A 26,860-nucleotide genomic window follows, 5' to 3' on the forward strand; every position below is an offset into this window, starting at 1 on the left:
TGGGCTCCGACCATTCTTCTACTCAGACGTTTCTTGGCCCAGTTTAAGATTCCAGACCGAGTGGACTCGCTCCACGATTTCCTTTGTACACTTAAGCTTCTGCAAGAGCATATGCACATGGAGGGGTGTGTGGATGGGGTGAAAAGCTCATTCTAACTTGACAAGTAAAGATTAGTCATTTTAGAGGGTTTCAAAACCCAAGACTGAGCTGGACTAATTGCATACAAGATCATAGGAGGGGTGGGGTTGAAAAGTCCTTTCTGACACGGGAAGAGGAGAAGATGTTTGGGAAATTAGAATCCTTAGAAGGCTGGAAGTAAAACACCAGATACATGAACTTATTCTGATTTGTAGGCAGAAAGGAAGAGATTGATTGGGGGGGGGGGAGAGAAGAGAGAGAGAGAGAGAGAGAGAGAGAGAGAGAGAGATATGCTGGGATCACAGCTCTGTGCTTAACAAATCTTTTCCTGTTAGAAGAAAATGAATCTTCTTTCCTGCCAGATGAAATAATTTTCCACCCGTGTATTGGCAGGGGAATTCTCAAGGACTCGAGTTCCTGGAAGGAGACATCCGAGTAAAGGGAGAGAATACGCTGCCCCAAGTCTGATGCAAACAATTGCTGAATAAAGGACAAAGATATCCTGCTTTGACTCAATTCACTGCGCCACCAGACTCTTCCTCTAGCCCATCCGGAGACAAACCTTGGAGATGCAGCTTTGCACCTCTCTTGGCAATGCAAATCCTCCGCACTCAGCCGTGGAGCCGCACCACTGACTATCCCGGCAGGGCCAATGCAGGAGCGTGCGGGTGTTTAGAGTCCCCTGCGAGCCTGTTCAAGGGCTTGACGTCAAGGCACCTGGCCCTGCCAACACACGGAAGACCATTTGAAAGTAAAGTTACGCACCCAGGTGTCAGTGACTCCCCTCAGGTGTGCATGCTCCTTGAGGGACTGGACGGAGGAAGGTCTCGCGCTACCAGAGCGCCAAGTGTCAGACCACCCCACAATGGGAGTTCACTGCACATGCAAACACAAGTGGTTTACTGCAGGATGTATTCAAAGATTCCTCCCTGTATTGGCCCACAGATCTCACCATTGAGGTACCCTGAAATGCACTAGATGGCTACACTTGGTTCCCAGCTTTTCCTTGGTCTCCCCTACCAATTTTCTTCTTACTATTCTTAACCTCCAAGAACCCACCTCAATTCCTTCCCAAGAGTCTCAGCCATCTCCCACTGGCCCAGGCAGAGACTGGCTCCAGCCCCAGGTCACAATACTGAGCAAACCTGGTCAGCGCTTTGGCACAGAAGAGCTGGGAAGCCTCCAGACAACCTGCAGCCCTAGAGAACCCAGGTATTTCAAACCGGATGCTTTGGCCACTCGGTCATCTCTGCATGCGGGATCTTTATAAAATCATGAGTGGTGTGGAGGGGGCAGATTAATAAATAACTTTTCTTTGCTCCCATAATAGAAGAACTAGAGGACACCAAACGAAATTAATGGGGAGCAGGTTTAAAACTAATAAAAGAAAGTTCTTCACACAGCGTGTAGTCAACCTGTGGAACTCCTTGCCAGAGGAGGCTGTGAAGGCTAGGACTATAATAGAGTTTAAAGAGAAGCTAGATAATTTCATGGAGGTTAGGTCCATAAAAGGCTATTAGCCAGGGGATAAAATGGTGTCCCTGGCCTCTGTTTGTCAGAGGCTGGAGAAGGATGGCAGGAGACAAATCGCTTGATCATTGTCTTCGGTCCACCCTCTCTGGGGCACCTGGTGCTGGCCACTGTGGGCAGACAGGATACTGGGCTAGATGGACCTTTGGTCTGACCCAGTACGGATGTTCTTGCTGACACTACAAGGGGCCAACCACGAGACACAGAGGACTGCATACATGCTGGAACTTGGCTTGTAGGAGAAAGAATTACAGGACACGTGGACGCGCGGCTGGGGGGGTGAAAAGCTAATTCTAACTTGACTCTTATCAGCCACTGATTAGTCGTAACCAGGTAGAGAGAGTTACTGGGATGCATGTGGTTGTACAACACATTGCCCTGAACATACATTAATTTAGAAAAAGAGAGTTTATGGTGAGTCTCAGCCTTTATTTTTACATCATTATCCCTAAGGACGTGTCACTAGCCCCCCCTTTCAGCCCTGCGCTTGAATCTCTCGAGGTCAGACACTTCTCCCATTGTCATGGTGTTGCTCTTCAAAGTACAGCTGTTTTAGCCAGTAAGTTTAGTACCGGTTTTATGGGGTGCACACAGGTCCCAAGCCAGTTCCACGGCTACGTGTTTGGGGCCCTGCACCTCAGGAAATGGAGCTTTGCTTGTGGCCTCTAAGCAGCAACAAACCCTTCTGGACACAGCCAGAGAGAAAGCTGAGTCCTGAGCAGTGGCTTCCTCTCCTTCCAGCCACACCTGGCAGCCCTCCCAGGTAAAGGGGCAGGAAGAGACTTCACTGGCTTAATGTATGCCCGGCTCTCTTGCATTAGCTGGTTAAATCCCAGGCCCACGTGGCAATGGAGCTAAGAGTTTCATTTTCTGTGGGGCAGTATTGCCGGAGATCACTGCCACCTGCTTCAGTGCAGTCAAAGATGTGGTGAGGACAGTTACATCCAGCAGAGCATCTTTTCCTTAATGGGAGGTTGGGGCGCGAAACTGCCCACCCCCGAGACAGGACATCCTAATGGCAACGCTAGTGTTACTCACATGCTGCACCCAGAGCCGACTGGCCAGGAGGCAGCCACATTGACTTTCCGTGTTTAAAAAAGCCTAAGACAGCAGCATGAGACCCACCCTGCTCCAAACCCTTCAAACGGACGCACACAGTTCTGAGCGGGAGGACTCTGAGCTCACAGCTACGTCGTTACCTGAATGGGAGGAACTTCAAGGACTTTGTCCACGTTCTTTAGAGAAAGCGGCACATACCACAGCGTCGCCCTGTTCGTCACTCTCTTGGAACCTTCAAAAGAGCAAAGAGAACATGAATACAATGGAGACACTGGAAACACGGGTTAGTAAAACCTATAGCACTTCAGGAGCAAACATTCTACGCAGCGCAAGCTACCCGGCTGAGGATCGGTACCAATAGCAAGAAGCCCAGCAGCAGCTAATTTCAGGAGGGCCCTGAAGAGATTGGAGGAGGACACTGGAGCTGTATAAACCATTTACTAAGCCTCCCAAGGCCTTGCTCCGGGTGACTTTCCTGCCCTCTCCCCCCAGCTCATTCCATAGGGACACAGCGCTAGCACCATTGTGGTTGGGGGTCCCCATGGTCCGGGCTGGAGGAGACGTCTCCGGATGCCACTTGCCACATCAGAGAAAGAGCCCAACAACCAGGATGGCTTTGCCTGTGCTGTGGGGCGTGGAACATTGGCTACTGCAGACACCTCTGGTGCCTGGCCTGGCTGAGCTGCCTGCTAGCAAGCGGCTATCAAGGGACACTTGCAGCCTAAGAGGAGGAGGATCAGCAACTCCAACAGCAGCAGCACCTGCTGTGTCCTGGCCCCAGACACTTTACTACGCCGCAGCAGGTCAGAGGGAGAAATCCCAGGGCCAGGACTGTCCGCAATGCATGCGCCAACTGCTGCACCCTGCAAGAGATGGGCAGCAGGGCTGCTCCGGCAGTGCTCAGACCCTCCCAGCAGCCCTGCAGCCAGCCAGAGCGCGCTTTGTGCTTACAGGTACCAGTCCTGCCCACAGGCGGCGCGGGGACGGCCACGGCCACAGCCCAGCCCACAGGCGGCGCGGGGACGGCCACGGCCACGGCCCAGCCCACAGGCGGCGCGGGGACGGCCACGGCCACGGCCCAGCCCACAGGCGGCGCGGGTTTAAAATGCCAGTGATCACAGGAGCTGTGTTTTCTCCAAAGTGCTGCTGGGCTCATTAGCATCTGCTGAAGGTTCAGAACGCGCCTCTGCACAGTTTCTAAAGACTCCCGGCTTCATGAATCCTCCCTCTGGGGAAGCCTCTAGACACAGCACATCCAGGTACCCGAGCAGCGGGTGGAACGACGCACGCAGCAGATGGGAGCGCAGACCACACTAGCTCTGTTTCTGAAGCAACATGAATCAGTCCTGTCTTCAGTGCCAAATTCTCCCGACATTGATTTTAAAGGCTCCCGATACCTTGCGGAACAGCCTTAGACAGCAGCGAACACGGGATCGCTTCTGACAGGGTGCTGTATGCATAAACATTCCCAGAAGTCAAGCTGTCTGAGACGCCGAGGACCTCGAGCGCCAAGGCAGTCCAGCCAGAGCTGTTACATCGATGGACAATAAGTCCCCTGCTCGGGGCATTCAGTCACATGCCCGGGCCTGTTGTCAACGCAGCCCTAGCAAGCAGGCCGGGGTGGTGGCGGAGCGTGGGCTGACGGATCCGCAAGGGCCCATCCCCTCTAGCTCTGCTGAGGCTGGCTGGGCCGCTCCTCCCAGTACTTCCAGCAGCAAGCTGGTGGCGTGCCAGGCGCACGGCAGAGGAAAGCACCCACTGAGCCCTGTGGCTCCCCGTGCTGCGTGGGACCCTACAGCATCTTTTCCTTGTGGCACAAGCTCTGAATTGTAGCTGCAGATTCCCAGGTGGGGAGCTCAGCCCGGCCAAGCTCCAGGGTCAGTGGTTTCTATCCACCTCGCCCCGCTGGAAACGGGCAGGGGCAAAGGCCAGTTTTCCAGCAGCCACGTGGGAAGCGCACCCGCGGCTAGCCCCGGAGCCACGGGACAGCAACGTGAAGTCGAGGCCGGGGGCGGCAGAGGGGCTCCGGCGGCAGCCACGCAGGAACAGGCAATAGGGCTTGGCAGTGAGGCATGTCGGGAGGGTGCTCCACGCACGCAGGCTGCCAGGCGCTCGCGCCCCGTTCTCCGCCCCCAACCAGCCGCTGCTCCCCGGGGCTCTTAAGATCTGCGCCAAGCAAGGCTGTCCCTGCGGGGCCGGCTGGAGACTAGCCCAAGTCAGCACTAGGTGACTGCCACTCCAGTCCCATGCTAGACACCTCCCGAAAACACGTGGCCGCCTCAACAAGCGCCCCCAGTACAGAAGGGGGCCCCAGATTTCACAGGCTCACAGGACCAGCTTAGCCCCAACATTAGCGTGGCCCCCCCGGGCCGTTCTGGGCAATAGGAGCCGTCTCCCAGAGCCCCATTTCACCCTGAGCAGAGCGGCCATGAAGAAACTCCCCCAGAGCAACACCCGAGCAAGAAGCCAGCGAGCGTGACTAGCGCTGCCGTTCGCCAGGCCAGGTCCTGCCCGGGCAGACGAGCGGCCTGTCGCTCAGGGAAAGGTTGTGGCTCACTACGGTCCCGCATCCTCTCTGGGCGGCAGGCAGCCATGGGAAGCGGGAGCGGAGCTTTTGGGAATAAGTCACTGTGCACCCGACGATGGCCATCCTGCCAACGGGGTTACCATGGCAACCACGCAAGCAGCCCCTTTCCAGGCCTCAGCGAACAATGTGCAAAGCAAGTTCGTGACCATCGTTTCCCGTGCTTCAATAAAGCTCGTCAGAAGAGCGGTAATTCCCACGGAGCGTTAATGCTCAAGAGCTGCTCTTCTCCGGTGCAACCCTCGCCAGCCGCCCTCGCAGACGGCACCAGTCGCTATTCAGAGCTCGCGGGCTCAGGCACACGCCTCAATCCTTGGCCAGCGACGGGAAAACCCCGGCATTGCAGGGTGGCAGGGCAGGCGGAGAAGGGAGCTAGGGGAGGAGGCTGTTACTCGGCGGATGTCTACTAGCTGACAATTTGTAGAAGCGGAGACGGTTAGAGCATTTTCTGGAAAGGAACGGGCAGGACTGGCCATCGCCAAGAGCAGCCAGGCTGGCTTCCACGCCTCACGGAAATTAAATGCTCCCAAGTTCCTCTTGAAGCTGGAGGTAAATGCAGGTTGGACCTCCCTGGTCTGGCACCTTCGGGACCTGACTAGTTCCAGATGAGGGATTTTGCCAGACCAAGGGAAGTCATTTCTGGACCCACCCACCCCTCCTCCCCACCGGCCGCAGCCCACCAGTCTCCCAGCCACCTCCCCCCCTGCTGTCCTGTCGGCCCCACAGGGCTCCTGGCTACTGGCCTTCCACAGAGACACTCTGGTCCTGCCACATCCATGCTGAACGCAGCTGTTGCCAGACCAGAGCATTTCACCCTGCACGAGTAAAGGTCAGCTGTCCCTATGGCAGAGTGGTAACCCGGACAGCACCCACCCTCCAAAGCCTCTCCCCACCCACCCCCTCCCCAGTGTGGTTTGCTTTAGCACGATCACCCGCAGATGTGCTCAACAGAGCATGCTACAGCAGCTCCCCTTCTTAACCAGGATCTTCTATATGCCAGCTGCCAAGCCTCTGGTGCCCTGGCACCCTGCCACACCTGCCCTGCTGCCCGCTGGTCGGACAGCGACACTGCTGCTTTCCCGCTCAGGTGCGGCCCACATGGCTCTCATGATGTTGACCAAGCGGTGCAGTGGGGCCTGGCATGGCCAGGCCGGTTTTACAGCTGCCACCGATCGGCGGGCTCACTGCTCCTAGAGCAGCAGCTGCCGCCAGAGTCCCATATGAACAAAGCTGCCAGAAACAAGGGCCAACTGTGTAACAAATCTGGCTAGATCTATCAACTCTGTCCTTGGCTGCAAATCTCTGGGACATGGAGCAGGAAGAGACTGTTTCTGGATCAACACAAGTCTCCTCTTTCAGGTGTGTGGCCTCTATTTCCACATTGGAATGCGCTTCCATCTCTAGAGCACTTTTTTACACAAGTGCTTGTACCTAGTTTACAGATGGCAGGATATGAAACATTTAGGGCCTGCTAAGTTTAGGTCCTACGTGTAGGCTACATTAATAAAAAGTTTATGAAGAAAGTCTGATGTTTGGAAGTGAACAGCCTCTTCCAGCGTCTGCCCCTCCGATCCGGGAGCATCGTGACAGGACTGGGACACCAGGAGGTGAACGAGAGGGTGACACCTCTCAGGTTGTGTAGCAGACACTGCAGCAGTGGTGATACACAGGGCAGGCTTCTCACTGCTTTTCCTCCAGCCCAGCCCGCAATCCATTGAGCAGCGGGGCAAGATACACCTCTTGGCAGAAGAGATGCTGAGAGGCATCTGAATGATTTGTCCTACGAAGGCAGAACAAGGCAAGAGAAACTGCGTATTTGGGCGCTGGCACAAGGTAGGGACAAGCCAGGAGATGCTCGGATATTCGGCACCACACACATACAGTCCATAGGTTCACATGTTACACTAGAGGGAGACCAACCATTATTTTTCTCTTGATCCCTTTCTTTGGAGGGACTGGTAGGTTTGCACAAATGTGGGAGGCTTTGACATTAACGAAAGGGATCAGCTAATGAGGTCTGCTCACGAGGGGGTAATTGGCACGCCTGCTGCCTTCCTTGGACGTGGTAGCCGTTTCTCCAGAATCGAACCTGGATTCACCATCACCCATGGTCACCGTGGTAGGCACAGGGAGGATCATCAAAAGCCTCCCAAGCCCCCGCAGCTCAGCCTCAGCATTAGTGCTGCAGGAGATACAAGGAATCCTACAAAGAGACTTATTTGCATCTAGTTGCTACCTGTCAGTGCTGCAGGCAGAGTAAAGGAAATTTCTGCTTTGCTCAATGGTTAGATGCCAATCCCTAAACAGAACGTCACACCCACCTCCCTGCCCACCGCGCTGCAATCTCACACTCCCCTTCGTTCCCCGCAACAACTCAAATCACTAGACTCAGGAGCAACGTGCTGCCAAAAATAATTGCTTAAAAACGTAACTGGTTTGACAATCTTTGGATGCAGTTTAGTCCTCGTCTCAAAACCAAACGGAGTCACATCTGTGACGAGCGGCTTAGGCTGAGCTGCAAGCCGCACGCGCTTCCTCGGGCGTAACGGGGGGTTCGCATTTGTGCTTGTTTATTGATGATGAAGCTTGAGGGCAAAACGTTTTCTTTCAAGTCCCGTTTTGCAGACAAGCAAGGCTGACACGTTAAGGCAGCCAAGTCACTGGTCCCCATTTCAAGTTACACTTCACAGACTTGGGTTTTTTACCCTTGCAGTCCTGAAAAGATGCTCTAGAATAAGCACCCACCTGCTAGAGAAGCGCGGGGGTTGCAGCCACAGAGCGACTGAGGCTACATCACGGTGCTGGGAGGAGAGGGAGGCTCCAGCAGACAGGGATGGGGGTGGATTAGTCAGACACCAAACTGTCGCAACGAACAAGGACTTGTGCAGGCGACAGGAAGCGAAGGGAATGGGCAGAGACTGCCAGCTGGGGTGACGACGTCTGGCCTGGGGTGTCCCCCTCGCCTTAGCCCTAACTTGGGACAACAGGGCAGTCGCCTCCCTTCGGCCTCCCTGCCAGCACGTGCCCACATCTGCACAGCCTCGCTTCAGGCGTCCCCTGGCGTCTGCAAACGGAGCTGCTGTCCACTGAACTGTTGCGCGCCCACCAGCATCCCGGCGAGCAGGCCTGGAGGCAGCAGTGTGCCAAGAGCACTGTGGAGAAGAGCTGGTGGGCGGGTGAGGAGCTGGGAAGTCTAGTTGGAGCCGTCAGCGCGTCCCCTCAGGCCATGCAGCAGCCCAAGGGACATGCCAGAGTCGGCCGCTTCCCAGGGACGTGTGCGCCATGTAAGCAAACTGTGCCAGGAGATTCAGCGCGGCTGGGCTCTTCCCTGCTGAGCCAGGCCCTTTAGGGCACGTCTCGCCGAAGGGCTCAGCTTTCCGCGGGGATTCCCAGGCACTGTGCCTCAGTCTGAAGGCGGAGAGTTTGCCTAGGCAGTGTTAGGACAGACGCGCGCCTACGCACTCCCAGCCAGCGGCTGCATGGGCCAAGGCAGGGAGGCCACAGCAATTAGTCGCTGCTGATTTTAATCATTTTCCCCAGAAGCAGAGCCTTAAGGGGCCTTCGGTAGTTGGCAGGACCCAGGAGAGTCTGACGTTGGTGTTTGAAAAATACTGGGGGTTCTTCTGTCTGGGAAAGGCCTGTCAGACTGGACCTGAGCACAAACGGGCCGGGCTGAGCAGAAAGCTTGAAGCCACGGACATAAATCGCTCCTCGGGTCTGCAGCCCCCACCAAGGCATTCGGACAAAGCGCGCTGTGCTGGTGTGAAAGCAACCCCAGTTGGAGAGCAGCAAAACTGTGCGTGTGTGCAGCCACCACTGCCTCCTGCAGCTGCCATGTGGGAAGATGAAAATGGGTTACCATGGTTACTACTGTCTGGGAAGAGAATATTCAGCTGAGACCAGAGCCAAGGGTTCAGCCTGCGAAGCTACAGGCTCAGCCTGATTAACTGGCGTCTGATGCCGCAGCAGGGATGGGAACAACCCGGCCTGCAAACTTCAGCCACCACGGAGCAACTGATCCAGTTCCACAACCTGAAACGCATGCATGTCCAAGAGTCCGGGGGCAGGGAGCGCAACCCAACGAGGGACAGGGTCCCTGCTCCAACCAGTGCAGCTCAAACTTTCTGATGCAGAGAGCAGATCCGATGCCAGGACAACTTAGAGGTGGTAAGAAATCGGTGTCATTAACACACAGCACAGATTGCATCGGTCTCTTCCTGCCCGTCCTCCCTCCGTTGCTATTAACCTGTAACACTCAGTACTGGCCATGCATGCCGTCACTCAAGAGTTTAATTAGACACAGAAGTTGAATGCTAAGAGCACACTGCAATCTGTGCGCCTTGGGAGAAAGCATCCGAGTATATTTTAAGGAAAATCAGAGCACCACATCTAACTGCGGCCTTCTTTTGGGACTAGGCATTTAACCCTTCGCTGCGCTGAGAAAACAACTGCAGCTAGAGCCAGGCAGAGGACAACGTCAACAGCCCAGACAGCAGCGTTGGTGTTCGCACACTTGGCTTACCCTGAACGTGTACTTTTCTAACAGCCCCATAAGCCCCAGTGCCACTAGCAATCCCATGTCAGTACTTCAAGCAAACCTGTCAGGACTAAAGAGACTCGTCGGTACAGAAATCTCAGCCCCAGTCCAGCTCAGGCACAGGGATGTTGCATTTAGATGAATTAATCGAATAGTCGATGGGATTTCCATCGACGGTGCAATTAGTCGATAAGGGCACCTCCACCTTTGAACTGCAGCCAGGCTCTTGTACAGTTCAAAAGCAGGATCGCAGCAGAACCGGCGTGAGCATAGACGGCTTCAGTCCCTGCTTGTGCTGTTTCCCGCTGCGCCTCTACCTCCCCGGCCCCCCCCAGAGACGGTGCTGGGGGAACCAGCTTAAGCCGGCTCCTGCTTCCCCCCCTTGCTGCCTCTGTCGGGGTATGTCTCCACTGCATTCCTCTTAGGCTTAGGAAGCTTAGGCTTATCGGATAGTCGATGAGTCGCTTAGAACCCTAGTCAGGCAAGCTTGGGAAGAGGAACCAGGAAAGATCCCTTCACCAATTAGAAGGAAATACTTACTACCAGGAAGCAAGACGCAGATTTTCACAACCTGAGAGAGCGCCACACCTGCCCCAAGCGAGGGGGAGAAGCCAACGGAGACACTACAGTAACTTTTACTTTTACAGCAAACTTTCTTTGGAGTTCGGGGTTTTGCAAAGCCCTGCTCGTCTCCCACCCTGTTCTAGCGTCGAGTCCCAAGCCAACTGCAGCAGCCACGTCATTCTTGCCACAAGCTCAGCGTGATCCGCGCGAGTCAGGCAGCGCCCCTCTGTACAGCTAGGGGCACCGGATCATCCTCCACACGGTCATGCAACTGCATTAGCCATTACTTTGCTGTCCACACACGGAAGGACATACAGCCCGCAAGGCCAGACGTGCATTGAATGTCTCTCTTCAGACACAGCACTAAGCCTTACTGGCCATGCAGGAGAATGCGGATGTTCCTGCAGAACTGCCACCCTGCCTTCTAGAGGGCAAGGCAGGTGAAACTTTTATTGGACTTTCATTAGTCAAAGAGGCTGTTGAGCCACACAGAGCTCGTCTTCTGGTTGGGGCCAGGTCTAGCCTTGGTGTCCGCTATCCTGGGACCGACAGGGTTACCACGAGCACGCACACAGCCCTGTCTTCCAGGCTGCTCGCTATTCACCCACTAGCTGCACGGACTCCAGACAAGGGTGATCCCACCGCACCCTGCTAGGTCATGCTACAGCCTCGTTCTCCCGTCACACTGAGCGTCTGCAGGAGCCTTGCCCAGGAGAAGGGGAGCCAGGAGACCTGGAAGCGTCCGCCGCTGAGCGTGCCAGCCAAGAACAGAAAGCTCACTCTGCTGGGAGCTCCTCGCCACTCGGGCTGGTCACACAGAACGTGCCTTTGTGGCACAAGTCCAGGCGGGCAGAGGCACTGGCAGACGCGCTCACTGGACAGCGCTAAGCTTTGAGTCAGCTGCCAGACCTGGGTACGGTCCCAGCTGTCGCTTGGCACCATGCTGTAACCACGTCGGGGACTGCCACGTACTAACCCCGTCTCCTGACGCTCCTCGCACAGGCAGACCCTTGGAGAACGCCTTACACGTCTTTCCACGCCTCGTAAGGAGATCCCGGAGCGAGCCAGGGAGAGGAGGAGGGGAAGCAACCAGTGGGAAAATGGAGCTTGCCACAGCCCCCCGTTAAAACTGCTTCACAGCCCACGTAAAGGGAGAGATTCCACACCGGCCGTAAATGAAGGAGCCACCTTTTCCCTCGGGGCAGCATGGGCCGGTGGCAGCGGGCTGTGCAGGGAGGAGGAACTGGTTATGTGTGAGCGCTCCCCTCCTGCCAACAGACTGAAGCCCCCGGAAGCCCTAGCTGGCGAGTTCCGGGAGCTGCTCAGAAGGCCCCGTGGCGCTGGCGTGGCGGTTACGTGGATCCCAGCAAGTCTGCACAGGTGCAGTCCAGACACGCCAAGCAAGTCGGACCTGTCCTTCCCCGCAGCTGAACCGACCCAAGCACCCGCAGACCATCTCTGTCGCCACCACTGCCATGTCCAGGCAAAGCAGCCACTGCACGACAGCCCTCGTCTCAACGGGGGCTCGCCTTCCCCACCGAGCGCCACACGCAGGCTGCCGGACTCTGGAGAGGCGCCGGGCTGGGCACTACCCCGACCACCTTACCTGCTTGTCTGGAGCTGTTACCCAGGCGCCCCCTTGTTCCAAGAGCCCGCCCCCAGGGGGAGATGCTTGGGACAGGCGGGTAGCATCTCGCCGGTGCCCAGAGGTAGCGATGGAGAATCCGTACTGCCTGCAGGGGACCGGGAAGTTACTCCCAACGTCGACCCACTGCCGGAGAGATGGGAAACCCGCAACGCCATCCAGCCGCTGCCCAGTGGACAGACAGGAGCAGCTGGGGAGCGCCCATCATCTCCACCGGCTTTCCAAACGGGAAACCGAGGAGAGATCGTTACACACCGTAGGGATGGAAATGCCTGTGTAAAACGGTAACTGCTGAAACCGTCATTAATCCATTAATCAGCCCACCATGGTGCGGTGCCGGCAGGGGGCCACGCGAGCATCCCACGCCTGGGGCACAGCATGATGGGCCCAGCAGGGCTGGAGCACCCCCACCCATGGCGCTGGGGGCCCAGGGAAGGGGCTTGCTCCAGCTGGATCAGGCACTGGTTAACCGGTCACTGGTAAGGGTGATGCTTGCCAGTTACCCAATTACATCCTTAATGCAAAGCTGGAAATCAGGCTCCGCGAGGCGCATTAAGCAACAGCAACACGCCTGCCCAAACTGCGCTGCTTCAGGGGCTCGTTCCCGGGGAGAGCACGAGGCAGGCGAAGCAGCAGTTACCTGTGAGGATGTTCTCAGCCAGCACGCTGACCTGGACTTCCACGGAGTGCCTGGAGGTGAACGTGATCTCTGCGCTGACGTGCGCCACCTCCCCGATGCACATGGGTGAGAGGAAGTCTGTCCGCTCCACCCGGGCCAGCGCCGCCACACAGTGCTCCTGCAGACAGCAGAGGAACCGCGGTTAGAGTCCCCAGCGCGACCCATGCCGTCAGAAGGGACGGGCGAACGCGCAGCGCGGCTGAGGAAGAGCGCGGAACCCCTCGGCGAGCGCTACCCTCCCGGGAAGGCAGAAGCAGCTTCTCACACGACCTCCCCAACGCCGCGCCACGTTGAGCTGGGAGCGCTTCACCCGCTGCACCGTCCGCAGCGCTGCTACAGGCTCCACACAGCAACCATGCAGCCAGGGTCAGCCTGTCCAACGCGGGACGTGGGCCCGGCAAATATCCCTGGGCCAGCACCTCAGGGACACCATGGGGGCTCCAGGGTTGAAGCACCTCTGGGGAAAAACTGGCACAGCAGGACCACCCATGTGGGTAGACCAGAGTCCCTACAGCCGGGAACCTTGGGCCTGGTGCGGAGCCTGGCACGGGGGCCAGTGGCCCGGAACAGAGCCCAGCTGGGGGCCTGTAACAGGGAGGTGGGAAGCCGGGCTAGGGAACCAGGAGTGGAGCTCAGAGACCAGCATTGACTCCCCTGGTCCCGAGGGTGCCGGGCTTGTGGTGGACTTTGGAGTGGGAGTAAGACCCTTTGTTTAACTGAGCCCAACCGCCCACCATGCGCGAACTCCATCCGAATTCCAGACTCGTTTAATCACATCTCCCCCATGCTCTTGGCCCGGGCATATTCCAGCTCTTTAGAACAGACAAAAACAGTCAGTCCTGGTTACACCTTGACATGAGATCTCCGGTAGGGATGGTAGACAGCGTGTAACTGAACAGTCGTGTAACTGCATCAAATCTTTGCAGTTACACGATTGTCAACAGTCCCCGGTGTGGGGCTGGCAACCAGCCAGTGCGTTCCCGGCCCCGCTCCCAGGGAGCCCCCTCTATCAGAGGCAGCAGTGTGGGGTGGCAGGCAGGAGCCAGTCTGCCAGAGGAGCAGATTTAAAAGCCAGCTCTCCACGCAGACCGGCTCCTACCTGTCACTCTGTGCTGCTGCCTCTGATACAGCGGCAGCAGCCCGTCTGGCGGGGTCCGAGCTCCCCATGGACAGGAGCTCTGCTGACATTCCACAGAGCAGCCTCCCCTGCTTTCCCCAGGGTTCTCCCTCTAATGGATAGGTAGCAGCACCGGGAAGGGGCCGGGGAGTTGGGGGAGCTGGCTTCTAAGCCGGCATCCCTTGACCACTGGCTTTGGCTACCCTTCCCCCTGCCTCAGAGGCAGGCAGCTCCACGGAGCCAGCATGTGCTGAGAGCTGGCTCCCCACATGTACCAGCTCCCACACCCTCTGTGCTGCTGCCTCTCTATCAGAGGCAGTAGCGCAGCTGGGAAGAGAGGGCAGGCTGCTCCACAGGATCGGACGCCCCCAACACCAGCTCACAGCAAAGGGGGGGTGCACGTAAGTCGACAATTAACCGATAAGCCCAGGTTTATTGGTTCATCGTGTAGTCTACACACTGACACCCCTAATCTCAATCCGGGCAGTGTCCAATTTAGGTTAACCCTTTCACGCATGTACCACCACAGAACTGATCACTGTCGGGGGCTCTGCCAAACCGGTTTGGTTTAGTTGGAGGGGCTGGTCTTCAGGACGGGGATAATTCAGGCTCAGAACTGGCTCTGAGCCAATTTACCATTGGACTGAAATTGGCGGTTGTGGAGGTAAGGGATCAAATGCAATGGGTGCATTCTGGGCACACCGCTCAGGTTTCCTCTTGCTCCTTCTCAGAGAAGAAGCCAATGGGGGGGGGGGGGGGAACAGGTGCCCCCTGTTCAAGTGTTGCCTACATGCTACGTCTGCCAGAGGGGGGCCCGTTAAACGCACTATCCCCGGATTATTTGCAGTGCTGTTAGGAGGGGTTCTGATCACAGAACACTGCAGCTCAACGAGACATACAAGTGGAGTTGCTTAGAGGCAAAAAGGCACAGGTGTACCCCATGGAGCCAGCCCGGAGAACAGACAGAGCCGCTTTGCTTTCCCGCTCAGGCTGTTTACGCTGCCACAATGTTGACAATTAGCCATTTGTCCAACTTCATGCGCTTCCGGGAGGGCGCGTGGTGAGGAACGGAATCCATTGCTCTGGTTTGGGTCCAGGCGCCCGCTGTTCACACGCACAGAGGGGCTGCAGCGCCACCTACTGCCAACTCCCTGAAGAGGATTTTGTAGGGTTGAGAAGATTGTTATTTGTCCCGATTCTGAGCAACACCCACTCAGCGACAGCGGGTGCTCAAGCGGAGAGAGAGAGAGAGAGAGAGTCATTTTTCAGAGGTGCTGCAGCTGGAGCTGTAGACGTCTGCAAGTCAGAGCCTAGGTCTGTAGATGGGCTAATCCACCCTACGGTTAAGGCACCCAAACTCAGTGGTGTTTTGAAAGGCTGGATCTTAAGAGTTGTGAAACTAAACTCTCGGCTCAGTCATCCAGGAGGGATTAGCTAGCTCCTATTGGCAAGCTCAGCGGCCGCCCTGCCCTGCGGTAAGCAGGCCTACGCTCCTACACAGCTGCTTTGTCTGCACTTGAATTATCGGTGTAGTCTACACACAGCAGCCTGGCTCCAAACGCAGGCTCCCAGCCCTCATGAGACACTCGCTCTGCCAGCAGGTGCCCAGAGCTCCCCTGCTAGTGCTGCACAACTAGGCTTGGCAGAATTTGCAGGGGGGAAGGGGGAAGGACTTAATTTTTTTCACTATAACAGTTTTTACAGTTGCAAGAAATGAAGGGAAGGCAGAACATGCAACATGGCTGCCCATGGGGGACTCCCAACACCCACAGGGGCTGCCCAGGGGGCTCCTGACAGAGGCTGCACTTAGTCACCAATGGCCTTTCGCCTATTGCAATGGTGGAGGGAGGAGGGGGGGCTGAAATTGACATTGACCAACAACTCCCAGGTTACATCCAGCCCTGCCAAGCCCCGTCCGACCCAGCTCAGCCAGCGCTCAGTGTCACTCCAGCTCCTTGGAGCCTCCCAGGCGCTACGGCAGCCTGCTCTGCGCCTGCATGACCTGCTCAGGGTTTTAGGGCAAAGGCGCCAGCCCAGCGCTGTATCAGTGTCACTTACACGTTCTATTGAAAGCCTCAATGAAACGAAAAATCTTAAAACTGAACCAAGACTAAAGCAACAACAAATCAACCCACTGAGTTAGCTTTGCCACTGGAATGCAGTTAAGCCAAATGAATGCCCAAAGTAATCAGCCTTTATATACATTCTAGGAAGGAGCCTTCTGTGGTGGCTGAGTATTTGGTTAGAGCCCAGCTAAGGAATGTCACCGACATGGCTTGAATAGTTAAATAGAGGTTGAACCTCTAAAATCCAGGACACTCTGGTCCAGCGACATCGCTGTTCCTGGGCCAGAGTGCCGGCAGCTGGGAGCTGGGCAGTAAGGGGCAGCCAGGTGGGGCTGGCAGCACTGAGCCAGTGGCTGGGCGCCTGGCTGGCGGGGGCAGCTTAATGGATGCAGCAGCATCCCAGCCAGGGGCCACAGTGGCAGGGGGCCAGCATCCCGGCCAGGGCCAGTGGCAGCAGCAGGGCTGGGAGTCTAATTTGTCTGATCAGCCGGAAGCAGGCCACCCAGCTGGGGCTGGCTGTGGTAGTGGGGCTGCTGTCGTGGCCAGGGTGGGGACAGGTGTAGAGCCAGGTAAGGGGCCACCACTGACCTCCCCTGGTCCGGCAAACTCCCTCGATCAGGACTGGTCAGGTCCCGAGGGTGCCAGGCCACGGGGGTCCCACCTGTGTCTAACACAAACCCACAAAACCCAGGAGTTATGAAGTTTTCCTCTTAGACTTCACTCGGAGGGTGCTGGGACGGCAGTCAAGGAGCCAGATGGCGATGTCCACTGGAGGGCATCCTTCCGGTGCTGGGAGAGATGGGCCCAGGCTGGCAGAGCTTGATCAAGGTCCTCACTTCCACTCGCACAGAGATCAGCTTCTACAATCTCAGCCAAGGGCTTCTTGGCCTTACCCCAATTCACAGTTTGCAAAGTTTCCCTCTGACTGGCAGCTCCTCCCCCACGGCCTTCAGACAAACCAGGTGGCAGCCAGACCCGGAGTCTACAAGCTGCCCCATCAGGGGTGAATTAGACCATCCTCAGCAAGCACCAGTTTAGAAAAGAGCCACTTAAATCAGCAATGTAAACACATTCCAGGTTTCACCCAAACCCCCTGTGTCTGACGCCACCCCCTCCCTTCAGAAAACAAGAAAAACCCCAACACGTGAGGCAACTTCTGAGGAAAGTGACAGTCTTAAAATGACCCCACGTCAGTAACCCGCGGAAGTTCACTACACAAATAGCTCCCTGGAAACCCCTAGCAACACAGCCAGTCACTCGACAGCCAAGCAGCAGCAAAGTTCAAACTGATCAGTTTCATCATCATCTCTCATTTCTTCCTCCGTCACCCTGCACGGACCTGGGCTGTGGGGAACAGCCGGCCTGAAACCTTCACCTCACGCCAGGAAAAAGGAAGTTTCGCGCCTTGTGCCGTAGCGACTGTTCTTCGAGGTGTCCCCCCGTGGATGCTCCACTGTAGGTGACGGGTCTTCCCCGGTGCCGCAGATGGGAGATTTTTTCATAGCAGTTAGCAGTCGGGCTGTGCGTGCGCAGTGAGCCTCTCGCACTGGTGGCAGTTGACAGTTAAGCACGGCCTGACCCCTTCCCCTCAGTTCCTTGTCTACCACAGAGCACCTGGACTTCAAGTAGCGGGGAGGAAGGGAGGGTCATGGAGCACCCACAGGGACACACATCTCAAAGAGCAATCCTTACTGCACAAGGTAACTGCCTTTTCTTCTTCGGGGGATGCCCCCGTGGGTGCTCCACTCTAGGGGACTACAAAGCAGTACTCGCCATGGCTGGTGGGACTCGGAGTCACTGCTGTGTAACAGCAGATAGACCCGCCTTAGCCACGGACGTGTCAGCCGCCAATTGAGGCATCATGGCGTAACGTTTCAAGAACGTGGTCCGATGACCACGTGGCTGCCCGGTCAATGTGTTTAAGGGCACCCCCTTAAGGAATGCCGTGGATGTTCTGTAGTGCCCTCGGGGCCGTCTTTAGTGGTTTGTTACCAAGGGAGCGGCACCGGAGGATGCAGCTCGTTATCAGTTTCTAAATGCACGGTGTGGAAAGTGGGTTGCCCCGGAGTAGTTTGCAATGGAGCCAGAGGCGTGGGGACTTGCGAAACGCCTGCGTCCCGTCGATGTAGAAAGCCAGGGCCCGTCTAACATGGAGGGCGGGACGCATGGCGTGAGTAGCGATGTATGTGGCTTTGGAAAGAACGCAGGTAAAACTATCGGTTCCTTAATGCGGAAGCGTGTGTTGACTGAGACCACATCCAGCCTTTATCCCTAAAGTCACTTTGTCCTTAGCAAAGACCGTGTGTGGAGGGCCCACTATTAGGGCTCCTAACTTGCCCACCCTCCTTGCTGACGCGATCGCCACCAGAAACAGCACCTTCGTTGTGAGGAGCAGGAGAGGGCATGTGGCCATGGGCTCAAAGGGGGGCCTCATAGGGATCTGCAGGACCAAATACAGATCCCAAGAGGGCGGAGATGCTCTACGAGGTGGGAAGGCCCTTAAGGAATCTCTTCATCACGGGATGCACAAACTCCGATGACTCCTATGTGGGCGTGAAAGGCCGTAATGGCTGACAAGTGAACTTTTATAGAAGACACTGACAGGCCTTCAGTCTTTAAAGAGGATAAGTAGTCGAGTATCATATGGATTGATGTCTTGTCTGGACTGAGTTCTCTTTGGCAGCACCATGATGCGAAGCGTTTCCATTTTTCCTGGTAAGTTACTCCAGTGGCGTGTCCTGCTATGCATGAGGACATTTCTGACTTGTTCTGAGTAGGTTACTTCTGCACCTCGAAACCAGACAGGAGCCAGGCATGGAGATGGAGGGTGTGTGGATCTGGGTGCAGTAGTCTGCCCATATTCTGGAAGAAGAGATTGCAGCAGTGAAGGAGCGGGTGTGGTAGTTCCATGGACATGTGTTGCAGATAAGGGTACCAGGTCTGTCTGGACCATGATGGGGCTACTAGGATGACCAGGCTGCTTCCAGATGGATTAGCGGTATTGGCAGGAAGGCATAGTAAATCGGTTCATCCCATGCGATTAGGAATGTGTCTCCCTTGGACCCCTTCCCCAGCCCTGTGTGGGAGCAAAAGCAAGGGCATTTTGCATTGCAAATAGGTCCGTTGTTGGATAGCCCCACCTGTGAAAAAATGGAGTCTAGCACCTGTGGGTGGAGTTCCCACCTGTGATCGATGGGTGGAGTTGCAGCTCAGAACGTCTGCCAGTGTTGTTCACCCCGGTAAGTATGTTCCCTTTAATGTGACCCCACGTTGGATGCACCAGTTCCAGAGGCGGCCCGCCTCCGCACAGAGATCGGGAGTGTGCTCCTCCCTGTCTGTTTATACAAAACATGGAGGTCGTGTTCTCCGTAAGGACACGGACAGTTCTGTTGGTGATGGATGATGTGAAGTGCTTGCATGCATTCTTGACAGCCCTGAGCTCGGCAGGTTGATATGGAGTAGTGCCTCGTGTGGTAACCATTTGCCTTGCACTGTTTGTTGCTGCAGGTGTACTCCCCACCCATTAGTGAGGTGTGATTTGGACTGATGGTTCTGGTTGAAAGAAGGGCACCCCCTCGAGAAGATTGGTGGGAGAGGTCCACCATTGGAGAGGTTCCAGGACCCGTCTGGGGATAAGGACAGTCTTTTGTAGAGAATGTATCCATGGTGTATAGACCAACATCAGTCAATGCTGCAGAGTTCGGAAATGTAGACGTGAATATTAGACCACATATGTGGTGGCCACCATGTGGCCCATGAGCTGAAGGCAGGTATGTACTGTCATGTTGGGGTTGACAAGTAGGGTGGTGATGAGGTCGCGTAGTGTCTCGAATCTCTACCGCAGCAGGTATGCCCCGGTTGATATTGAGTCAAGTCGCGCTTCTATGAATTCTAGATCTTGAACTGGATTGAGCGTCGACTTCTGCTCATTTATTAGTAAACCTAAGTGGTTGAACAGCTGTCTGGTCTTTAGTATTATCTCAATTTCTAGGTTGGAGTGTCCCTTTACTAGACAGTCGTCCAGATATGGAAAGATGACGCAGCCCTGACACCGAAGGTATGCTGCGACCACCACTAGGACCTTTGAGAAGACCCGCGGTGCTGAGGAAAGGCCGAAAGGTAGGACCTTGTATTGGAAATGTGCGTTTCCTACCGCGAATCTTAGGATGTATCGCAATGTGAAAATATGCATCTTGTAGGTCGAGGGCTGCGAACCAGTCCCCTCTGTCCAGCGCTGGTCTGATTGCAGACAGTGTGACCATCTTGAATCTCTACTTTCACAGAAACTTGTTTAGTTTGTGGAGGTCTAGGATTGGTCTCCAGCCTCCTGTAGGCTTCTGGGTCAGGAAATAAGTGGAGAACAACCCCTTTTCCCGGTATGATTTGGGTACCTCTTCTATAGCTCCTAGATGAAAAAGCCGATCAGTTTCTTGTTTGAGGGGTATCTCCCAAGATGGGTCCCTGAAGAGGGACGGGGTAGGGGAAAGGGTATGAGGGAGGGAGTTGAACGGAATCCAATATCCCATAGGGATAATTTCTATGGCCCACTGGTCAGATGTTATGGAGGCCCAGTGATGAAGGAATGGATGTAATCTGTGGTCAAATAGATGGTTCAGGTCTTGTTGCACTGGCTGGTTGGGGGGAGGTCGGGCATGCCCTCAACCAATGTTTCAAGTGTGCTGCTTCGGGGCCTGGCCACCAGAAGAACATGGTTGTTGTTTGCGGTTCCTCTGGGTGCACTGCCTGGCACGACTGCACTCTTATGGTCTGTACTGAGTACAGCTGTAGTACGAGTCCTTGTTTTTAATGTAGGGGGTGTAGCTCTTGCGCTTGTACGGTGGTGTGTGCATTCCCAGGGTACGCAAGGTGGTACACGTGTTTTTGCTGTTGTGCAGAATCTCATCCGTGTTGCCGGAAAAAAGCTTGTGCTTGTCAAAGGGGAGATCTTCTACCTTCGACTGCAGTTCTTTTGGCACCTCCGTGGCCTGAAGCCATGATGTTGTTCTCATCACGACCGCTGTAGCTGTTGTTCTCGCTGCTGTGTCCACAATGTCAATTGCAGACAGCAGTGCTGTATGGGCAATTCTGTGGCCCTCCCGTATGATTGCCCTGAGTATGGGCTTCTTGGTATCAGGCAGATGCTCCATCAAGTGTGCTAGTTTGGAGTAGTTGTCAAAGTCGGGATTTGCCAGATCTGCTGAGCAATTGGCTAACCTAAGCTGCAGGGTGACAGACGAGTAGACCTTCTTCCCAAATTGGTCTAGCCTCTTGCGCTCCTTGTCACCATTACTTGATCTAAGGTGAGGGGCCTTTGCCTGTTGGCTTGCTGCATCGACAACCAGTGAGTTTGGCCGAGGATGGGAGAAAAGAAAATCTAGATCTTTAGGTGGGACGAAATATTCCTTGTCCGCATTTTTGCAGGTCGGCTGAGCTGATGCAGGTGTTTGCCAGATGTCTTCTGACACCTCCATAATTGCTATGGGCAACGCGATTCTGGCCTATGGTGCTGGGCAGATAATCTTCAGGAGATGGTGCTGCGTCTCCACCTCCTGAAGTTTCATTTCTTGTGATGTAGCAACCCTCTTAAAAAGGTTCTGGAATTGTTTCAGGTCCGCTATCGTATGTTCATCATCCGGGACTATCGCATCCTCTGGAGGGGAAGTGGGATTGTCTTGGGACTGTGCCAGCCGACTGTCATCTTGACCATCAGCTAATTGGCCTTCCTCCAACGCATGGGGAGGTGGGGCAGAAAAAAGTACAACAAACTGGCAGTTGAAGCGAATCCAATTCTGACTAGAAATCAGGTGCAAATGGTTAGCAGGGAGCGGCCAGCCACTGGAACCATCTGCCAAGGGGTCGTAACTGAGCCTCCATCACTGACCTTTTTAAGTCAAGAGAGCTCTGCGCTAGGAATGATACTGGGGAAGGTCTATGGCCTCTGTTATGCAGGAGGCCAAATTAAATGATCACAATGGCCCCTTCTGGCCTAGAATCTACAAACATCCTCCTCCTCCTCCTCCTCCAAGGGATTTAATGCGGTTTAACCAATTTATTCAAATTCACATCGTTAGGTTAATTCAGATTAACTTTCCTGGCTGGTTCAACTTCGACAAGCCCTCTTCAACTTCTGAACACGGACTTGCAACCCACGTGTTCTCTTCACAGTGGTGGCGCGGAATCGGGGGTGGGTAGAACACACGGGCTCTAACAAGTTACAGAAAACATCTCTGTTGGCAGCATTTTAAAATGCCACCCAACACCGCTCCAAGAACGAAGATACACTACATCGCCATGGCCAGGGGGCGACCAATGGTTCTTTCTCCAAGAGCCACCTCTGAATAGTCCAAGTGTGAAAGGCAACAAAGATTGAAGACTAAAAGAGCCCATTAAAGGCCTCAGCAAACAGGCTGTTTTTGAATTTCAAACAAGGTCAGAAACTGTAACCCCTGGAAGGTGCCAGTCCAGGCCGGCTTTGGGCATATCAGGTCTCTGGATAAGTAGAGACAGAACTTCAGTTTCCAACCTGGGGACAGAGAAGAGGCTGAGTGAGAGAGAAGTGCAGTGTCTGTCTCCAGGAAATCTCAAAGCTTGGGAGATCCCTCACCCAGAGTGTACTTTAAGTCACTCACAAATCTTCTCAACTTGAAGAACCACAGAAAATCATTCTTAAGTGAAATGGAAAGAGGAAGAAAAATGCTAGTTTCACCGTTCCCTTCTTGCACGCTAACAGAAAAAGCCGATGTCAAACTTCCACGTGTTTTCCACTAGATGGCACTTCTACAGAAAAGGACACCAACGAGACACCAGACCAGACACCTGCCTCTGAACACAGAGTTTAAGGGTCAGGTTCCTTGCTCACATTTACCACCTTAGCCAGGTCTCTGCAGCAGGCCCAATCATGCCGGAAACGGGAGCTAAGATTGCATGATTAAGTGAAGAGAGTCCGGAAATGCAGAGGTGAAGGGTCCAGCAGCGACACAGCCCCTCGCAAACATCCTGTACCACAAGCACCAAGAAAAACCACAGGAACGGAGAGCAGCGTTCTCTGACGTCAATCGCTGCCGCGGTTCTCTCCCACCCGCGCAGTCCCTTCCCCGCCCAGACTCACGTGGGTCCGTCCCAAGTGGTTACTACATGACATGGGGCTGGGTGCTCTGCCAGGATCCTGTGCTAAGAGCAGCAGCTGGAATGGCCGCGCTCCAGCCCCCCGCCTACGTACCCCTGACTGGGAGTTGCAGTGTCGGGTGCTGATGATGGCGCCTGCCTCTTCAATCATTTTCAGGATGATCCCCCCATGGACGTTGCCTGCGAGGTTTGCATCATCCTGGCGCATGATCCTGCAATGGAAGAAGATGCAAAAAATCTTACTTCAGTTCTCCTCCCACCTCCCCCGCCTGGAACCAGCCAGCCTGGGGAACACCCAGCTCCGCCCTTCGCGGCTAGTGCAACACCAGCCACGGTGCCTTCCCGGTGGGCGGAAGCGGTGCCACTAGCCTGCCCACAAGTGGCCGATTTAACCGGAGACAAGACGATGGAGCGAAGTCATAGGCAGCAGATGGGGCGGCCAACATAGCTGCCCGTTAATTCACCTCCTGCTTCTTTCACAACTAACGCAGCGCTGGTGAAAGGGGCCGAGACGTCAGCCCCCTTCACACCAGTCCCATTTGTCAGAGGCTCTGCAAGGGCTTTACAAGCTGTAACGACGCCTCGAAAACTGGCATGTTTGTCCAGTACAGGTTAGGGATGTTAACGATCGGTTAATTGAATAGCCGAGTCACCTCGGGAATTATCATCAGTCGCCTATTCTAGAGTCCCGGGGGCGGGGCTGGCAGCAGTCCCTGTCTGCGGGGGGGGGAGGGGGGGAGCCGCCTGAGCACCCAGACCCAGCGGAAACCAGAACTGAGCTGGGCTGCCTGCCCACCCAGCTCCTAATACACTTTAAATGGAGACCCATAGCAGGGGTAGGCCCAGACCCGGCGTGAGCCAGAACGGAGCTCGGCTGCTGGCCAGCCTGCTGCTAAATGTACTGGCTGCAGAGGGGAGTGGGGAGGAGGTAAATGCGTGTAGTCTGTAGCATTAGCCTGTAAGCTTCGGCTTAGCGGTTACCGACTATACTATGACATCCCTAGTACAGTCCCCATTTCACAGAGGGGTCAATGAGGCTCAGGCCCGGGGGGGGGGGGGGGGGGGCTAGCACAGAGCTTCCCAGAGCCCCCAGCTGGCCTAACTCCCATTGCCCAATTGTCCATGCTCCCTCCCAGGAGTCAGTTTGCTCCTGCCACACGGCCCCAGACAGACTGTTCAGAGAAAGCGCGATCCCTCCCAACAAGCACAGCTCCCAGGACAAGTCGCCCCCAGATCGGGTGACAGCTGTCAACAGGCTTCCCCAAAAGACCGTCTGTCTCCCCCAGGAGAGGGGCCCAAAGCAGACCGTGACCGGCAGGAACAGCCAGCACGGCAGCCAAGGGTTAACGGTGAGCAGGGGAGACCAGAAGCCTCGCTGGTACCATGTCCCACCAGGACCCGGCCTCCCCCTCCACAGCACGGCCCTGCTAGGCCTGCACAGCCTAAACTCAGCACTCCGTCCCCTGCAGAAGTGGGCTGTGCCAGCCACAGGTTTGGCTGGTCTAGAAAGTGCTACCAGCCCACCGGTTGATTTTTGAGTTGATCCTGTACAGACTAACTCGCTACCCCTGAAGCTTCCAAGGTCACATGGTTTAGCTGGGGGGCGAGGGGGTGTCACAGCCGGAGGGAAATTCTGAGAACGTGGCTCCAGAGTGACGGTCGGTTCCAGAACGACGTTGAGCGTCTGCAGCACAAGCACCCCCGAAGGAGCAGACTTCGCCAGGTGCCGAGACGGACCACGCTGGGGGACTATTCATGTCTTGAAAGCCACCCCACCCGCCACTGAACAGCAAGAAAGCCCCCCTCCCAGAGAGGGAAGTCCAGAGCTGTCGACACAGCAGCCCCTGCACTCTTGCGCTCCAGAGAAGGGCAGCGCTGCCGGGTCCACTGCTACAGGTAAAGCACCGCAGAGTCAAACCCACGGAAACCAGCTCTCCCCCTTCCTGGCCACCGCCATGGTTACCAGGCCCCGAAGCCGCGCTGGCACGTCTGACACTCGCTCGCCGCAGACGGGACGAACCAGCAACGCGACCTCCCTCAAGGCAGGACGTGAGTGCTGGTCTCTCACCCGCGTCAGAGCCAAGGCAAACGGCCCAGCCCCTTCCACAGCAGCCCCGCGGGGCGCAGGGCCCAGGGCAGGACTGACCAATGCGCCACTTCAGGGACCAGCCCACCACTTCCAAACTGCATGGCCCACGAGGCACCCCCCAAGCGCGGGGCCCGAGCAGCCGCCTCCATTGGCCACACCCGAGACCCAGCTCTGGGTGACGCTTCCTGCCCCCCACTCCCTCCAAGCCCCAGCTGACCACCCTGGCAAGGTCTCAGGCACGGAGCCTCTCACTAACCGGGGCCAGCAGACCTGGGGGTGGAGGGCACTAGCACCCGTCCGTGCAAGCCGGAGAAGGGGGCCCAGCGGGGCTGGAGAAACCACCACAGCACCCAGGAGTGAGCCAGGGGACAGGACCTGCAGGGGCGGGGGAGGCCCTGGGAGAGTCCTCCACCACCTGGAACCAGCAGCCTCTCCCCCCACGACGGCTCAGGACTAGGGATGCGATGGCGAAGTGGTGAGCATTGCCCGGGTGATGCTTATCCGGGACCGGACGGGCAGGAGGCTGCTCCACCCAGCCAGGCTCACCATGCCGCAGGCTGGGGGCACTCCAGCCCCACCTGACTGAGGCAGCCCCAATGCCTCCCCATGGGATCCCGGTTCAGGGTCTAACTGGCTAAATGGGATTTCACATCCCTTACTCCGGACTGCGTCGCGACTGACCCGTCACCTCACTGGGCACGTGACCCAACCCAAGAGTTCTTGATCTTGAACGGCGACATAGCGGGCGGCCTCTTGGGTACGACACCAAACGGTTTCCAAGAAGAGTTCAGTCAAAAGAAAACTAATTGCGGTCTAATTGAGGATTACTGCAGTGATGGGTTTAGGAGGTAGGGGATTATCCCAGGGCACGCCTGGGCGAGGCCTCCGGTGCCGAAGTCAATTCAAGAAGCAGTTACTTCTCTGCAAGTTGGGTTACATATGCTGGACAGACAGAACCCTGGAGGGATGGACCACTGGCCCAATCTGATCTATGGCAGCCACTTCCTGCAGCACATCCTCATCCCAGAACAAACCCAGCAGCACAGCACGCGCTACGAGAACAGCAGCTGGGCTGGGGCACGGACAAGTCCAAGAGTTTAAAGGAAGCGCAAGAGGCTTGCAAGTCTTGGATCCCAGGGCAGGCCAAGAGCAGGGCAGCAGGGTGCACAGCCGAGTCTGCTCGTTACTGGCCATTGCAAAAATTCAGGTCAAACCAAATTCAAATCTTTGGGGAATGTTGTGCGTGTCAGAAAATCTGGGTCCAGCAAAGCCAGCAGCTGAGCTGACATCTCCTCTTTTGGGTCTTGGAACGGACTTGCTTCCCAGAGGAGGAGGGGTGGGGTCTCAGCGGGCGGGGCACTCACCTGGGACGTGAAGACCCAGGTCCAAAGCACCAGCCCCTCATTAGCCCAACGACTAGTCCAGTTTTTAGGTTAAAAGACAGGAAACAAAGGGTAGGAATAAATGGTAAATGTTCAGATTGGAGAGGGGTAACTAGTGGTGTCCCCCAAGGGTCAGTCCTGGGACCAGTCCTGTTCAACTTATTCATAAATGATCTGGGGAAAGGGGTAAGCAGTGAGGTAGTAAAGTTTGCGGATGATACCAAACTGTTTAGGAAAGTCAAGACAGAAGCAGACTGTGAGGGACTCCAAGAAGATCTCACCAAACTGAGTGATTGGGCAACAAAATGGCAAATGAAATGTAATGTGGATAAGTGTAAAGTAAT

The 26,860-nt window shown here is 55.8% G+C and overlaps 1 protein-coding gene across 3 annotated transcripts in view; it reads right to left on the reverse strand.

Annotated features, from left to right (window-relative positions):
• Positions 1 to 26,860, reverse strand: part of ACOT7 (acyl-CoA thioesterase 7) — a 126,849-nt gene that overhangs the window by 76,579 nt on the left and 23,410 nt on the right. For all 3 annotated transcript variants that reach the window (XM_075906806.1, XM_075906808.1, XM_075906807.1), the window contains exons 2-4: positions 23,140 to 23,257; positions 12,699 to 12,855; positions 2,869 to 2,960 (exon numbers count right to left, since the gene is read on the reverse strand). In XM_075906806.1, the coding sequence (XP_075762921.1) occupies positions 2,869 to 2,960; positions 12,699 to 12,855; positions 23,140 to 23,257 (367 nt within the window). The remainder of the gene's footprint in view (positions 1 to 2,868; positions 2,961 to 12,698; positions 12,856 to 23,139; positions 23,258 to 26,860) is intronic.

This window comes from Pelodiscus sinensis, chromosome 23 (genome assembly GCF_049634645.1).
Source record: "Pelodiscus sinensis isolate JC-2024 chromosome 23, ASM4963464v1, whole genome shotgun sequence".
In the NCBI taxonomy this organism is placed as follows: Eukaryota; Metazoa; Chordata; order Testudines; family Trionychidae; genus Pelodiscus; species Pelodiscus sinensis.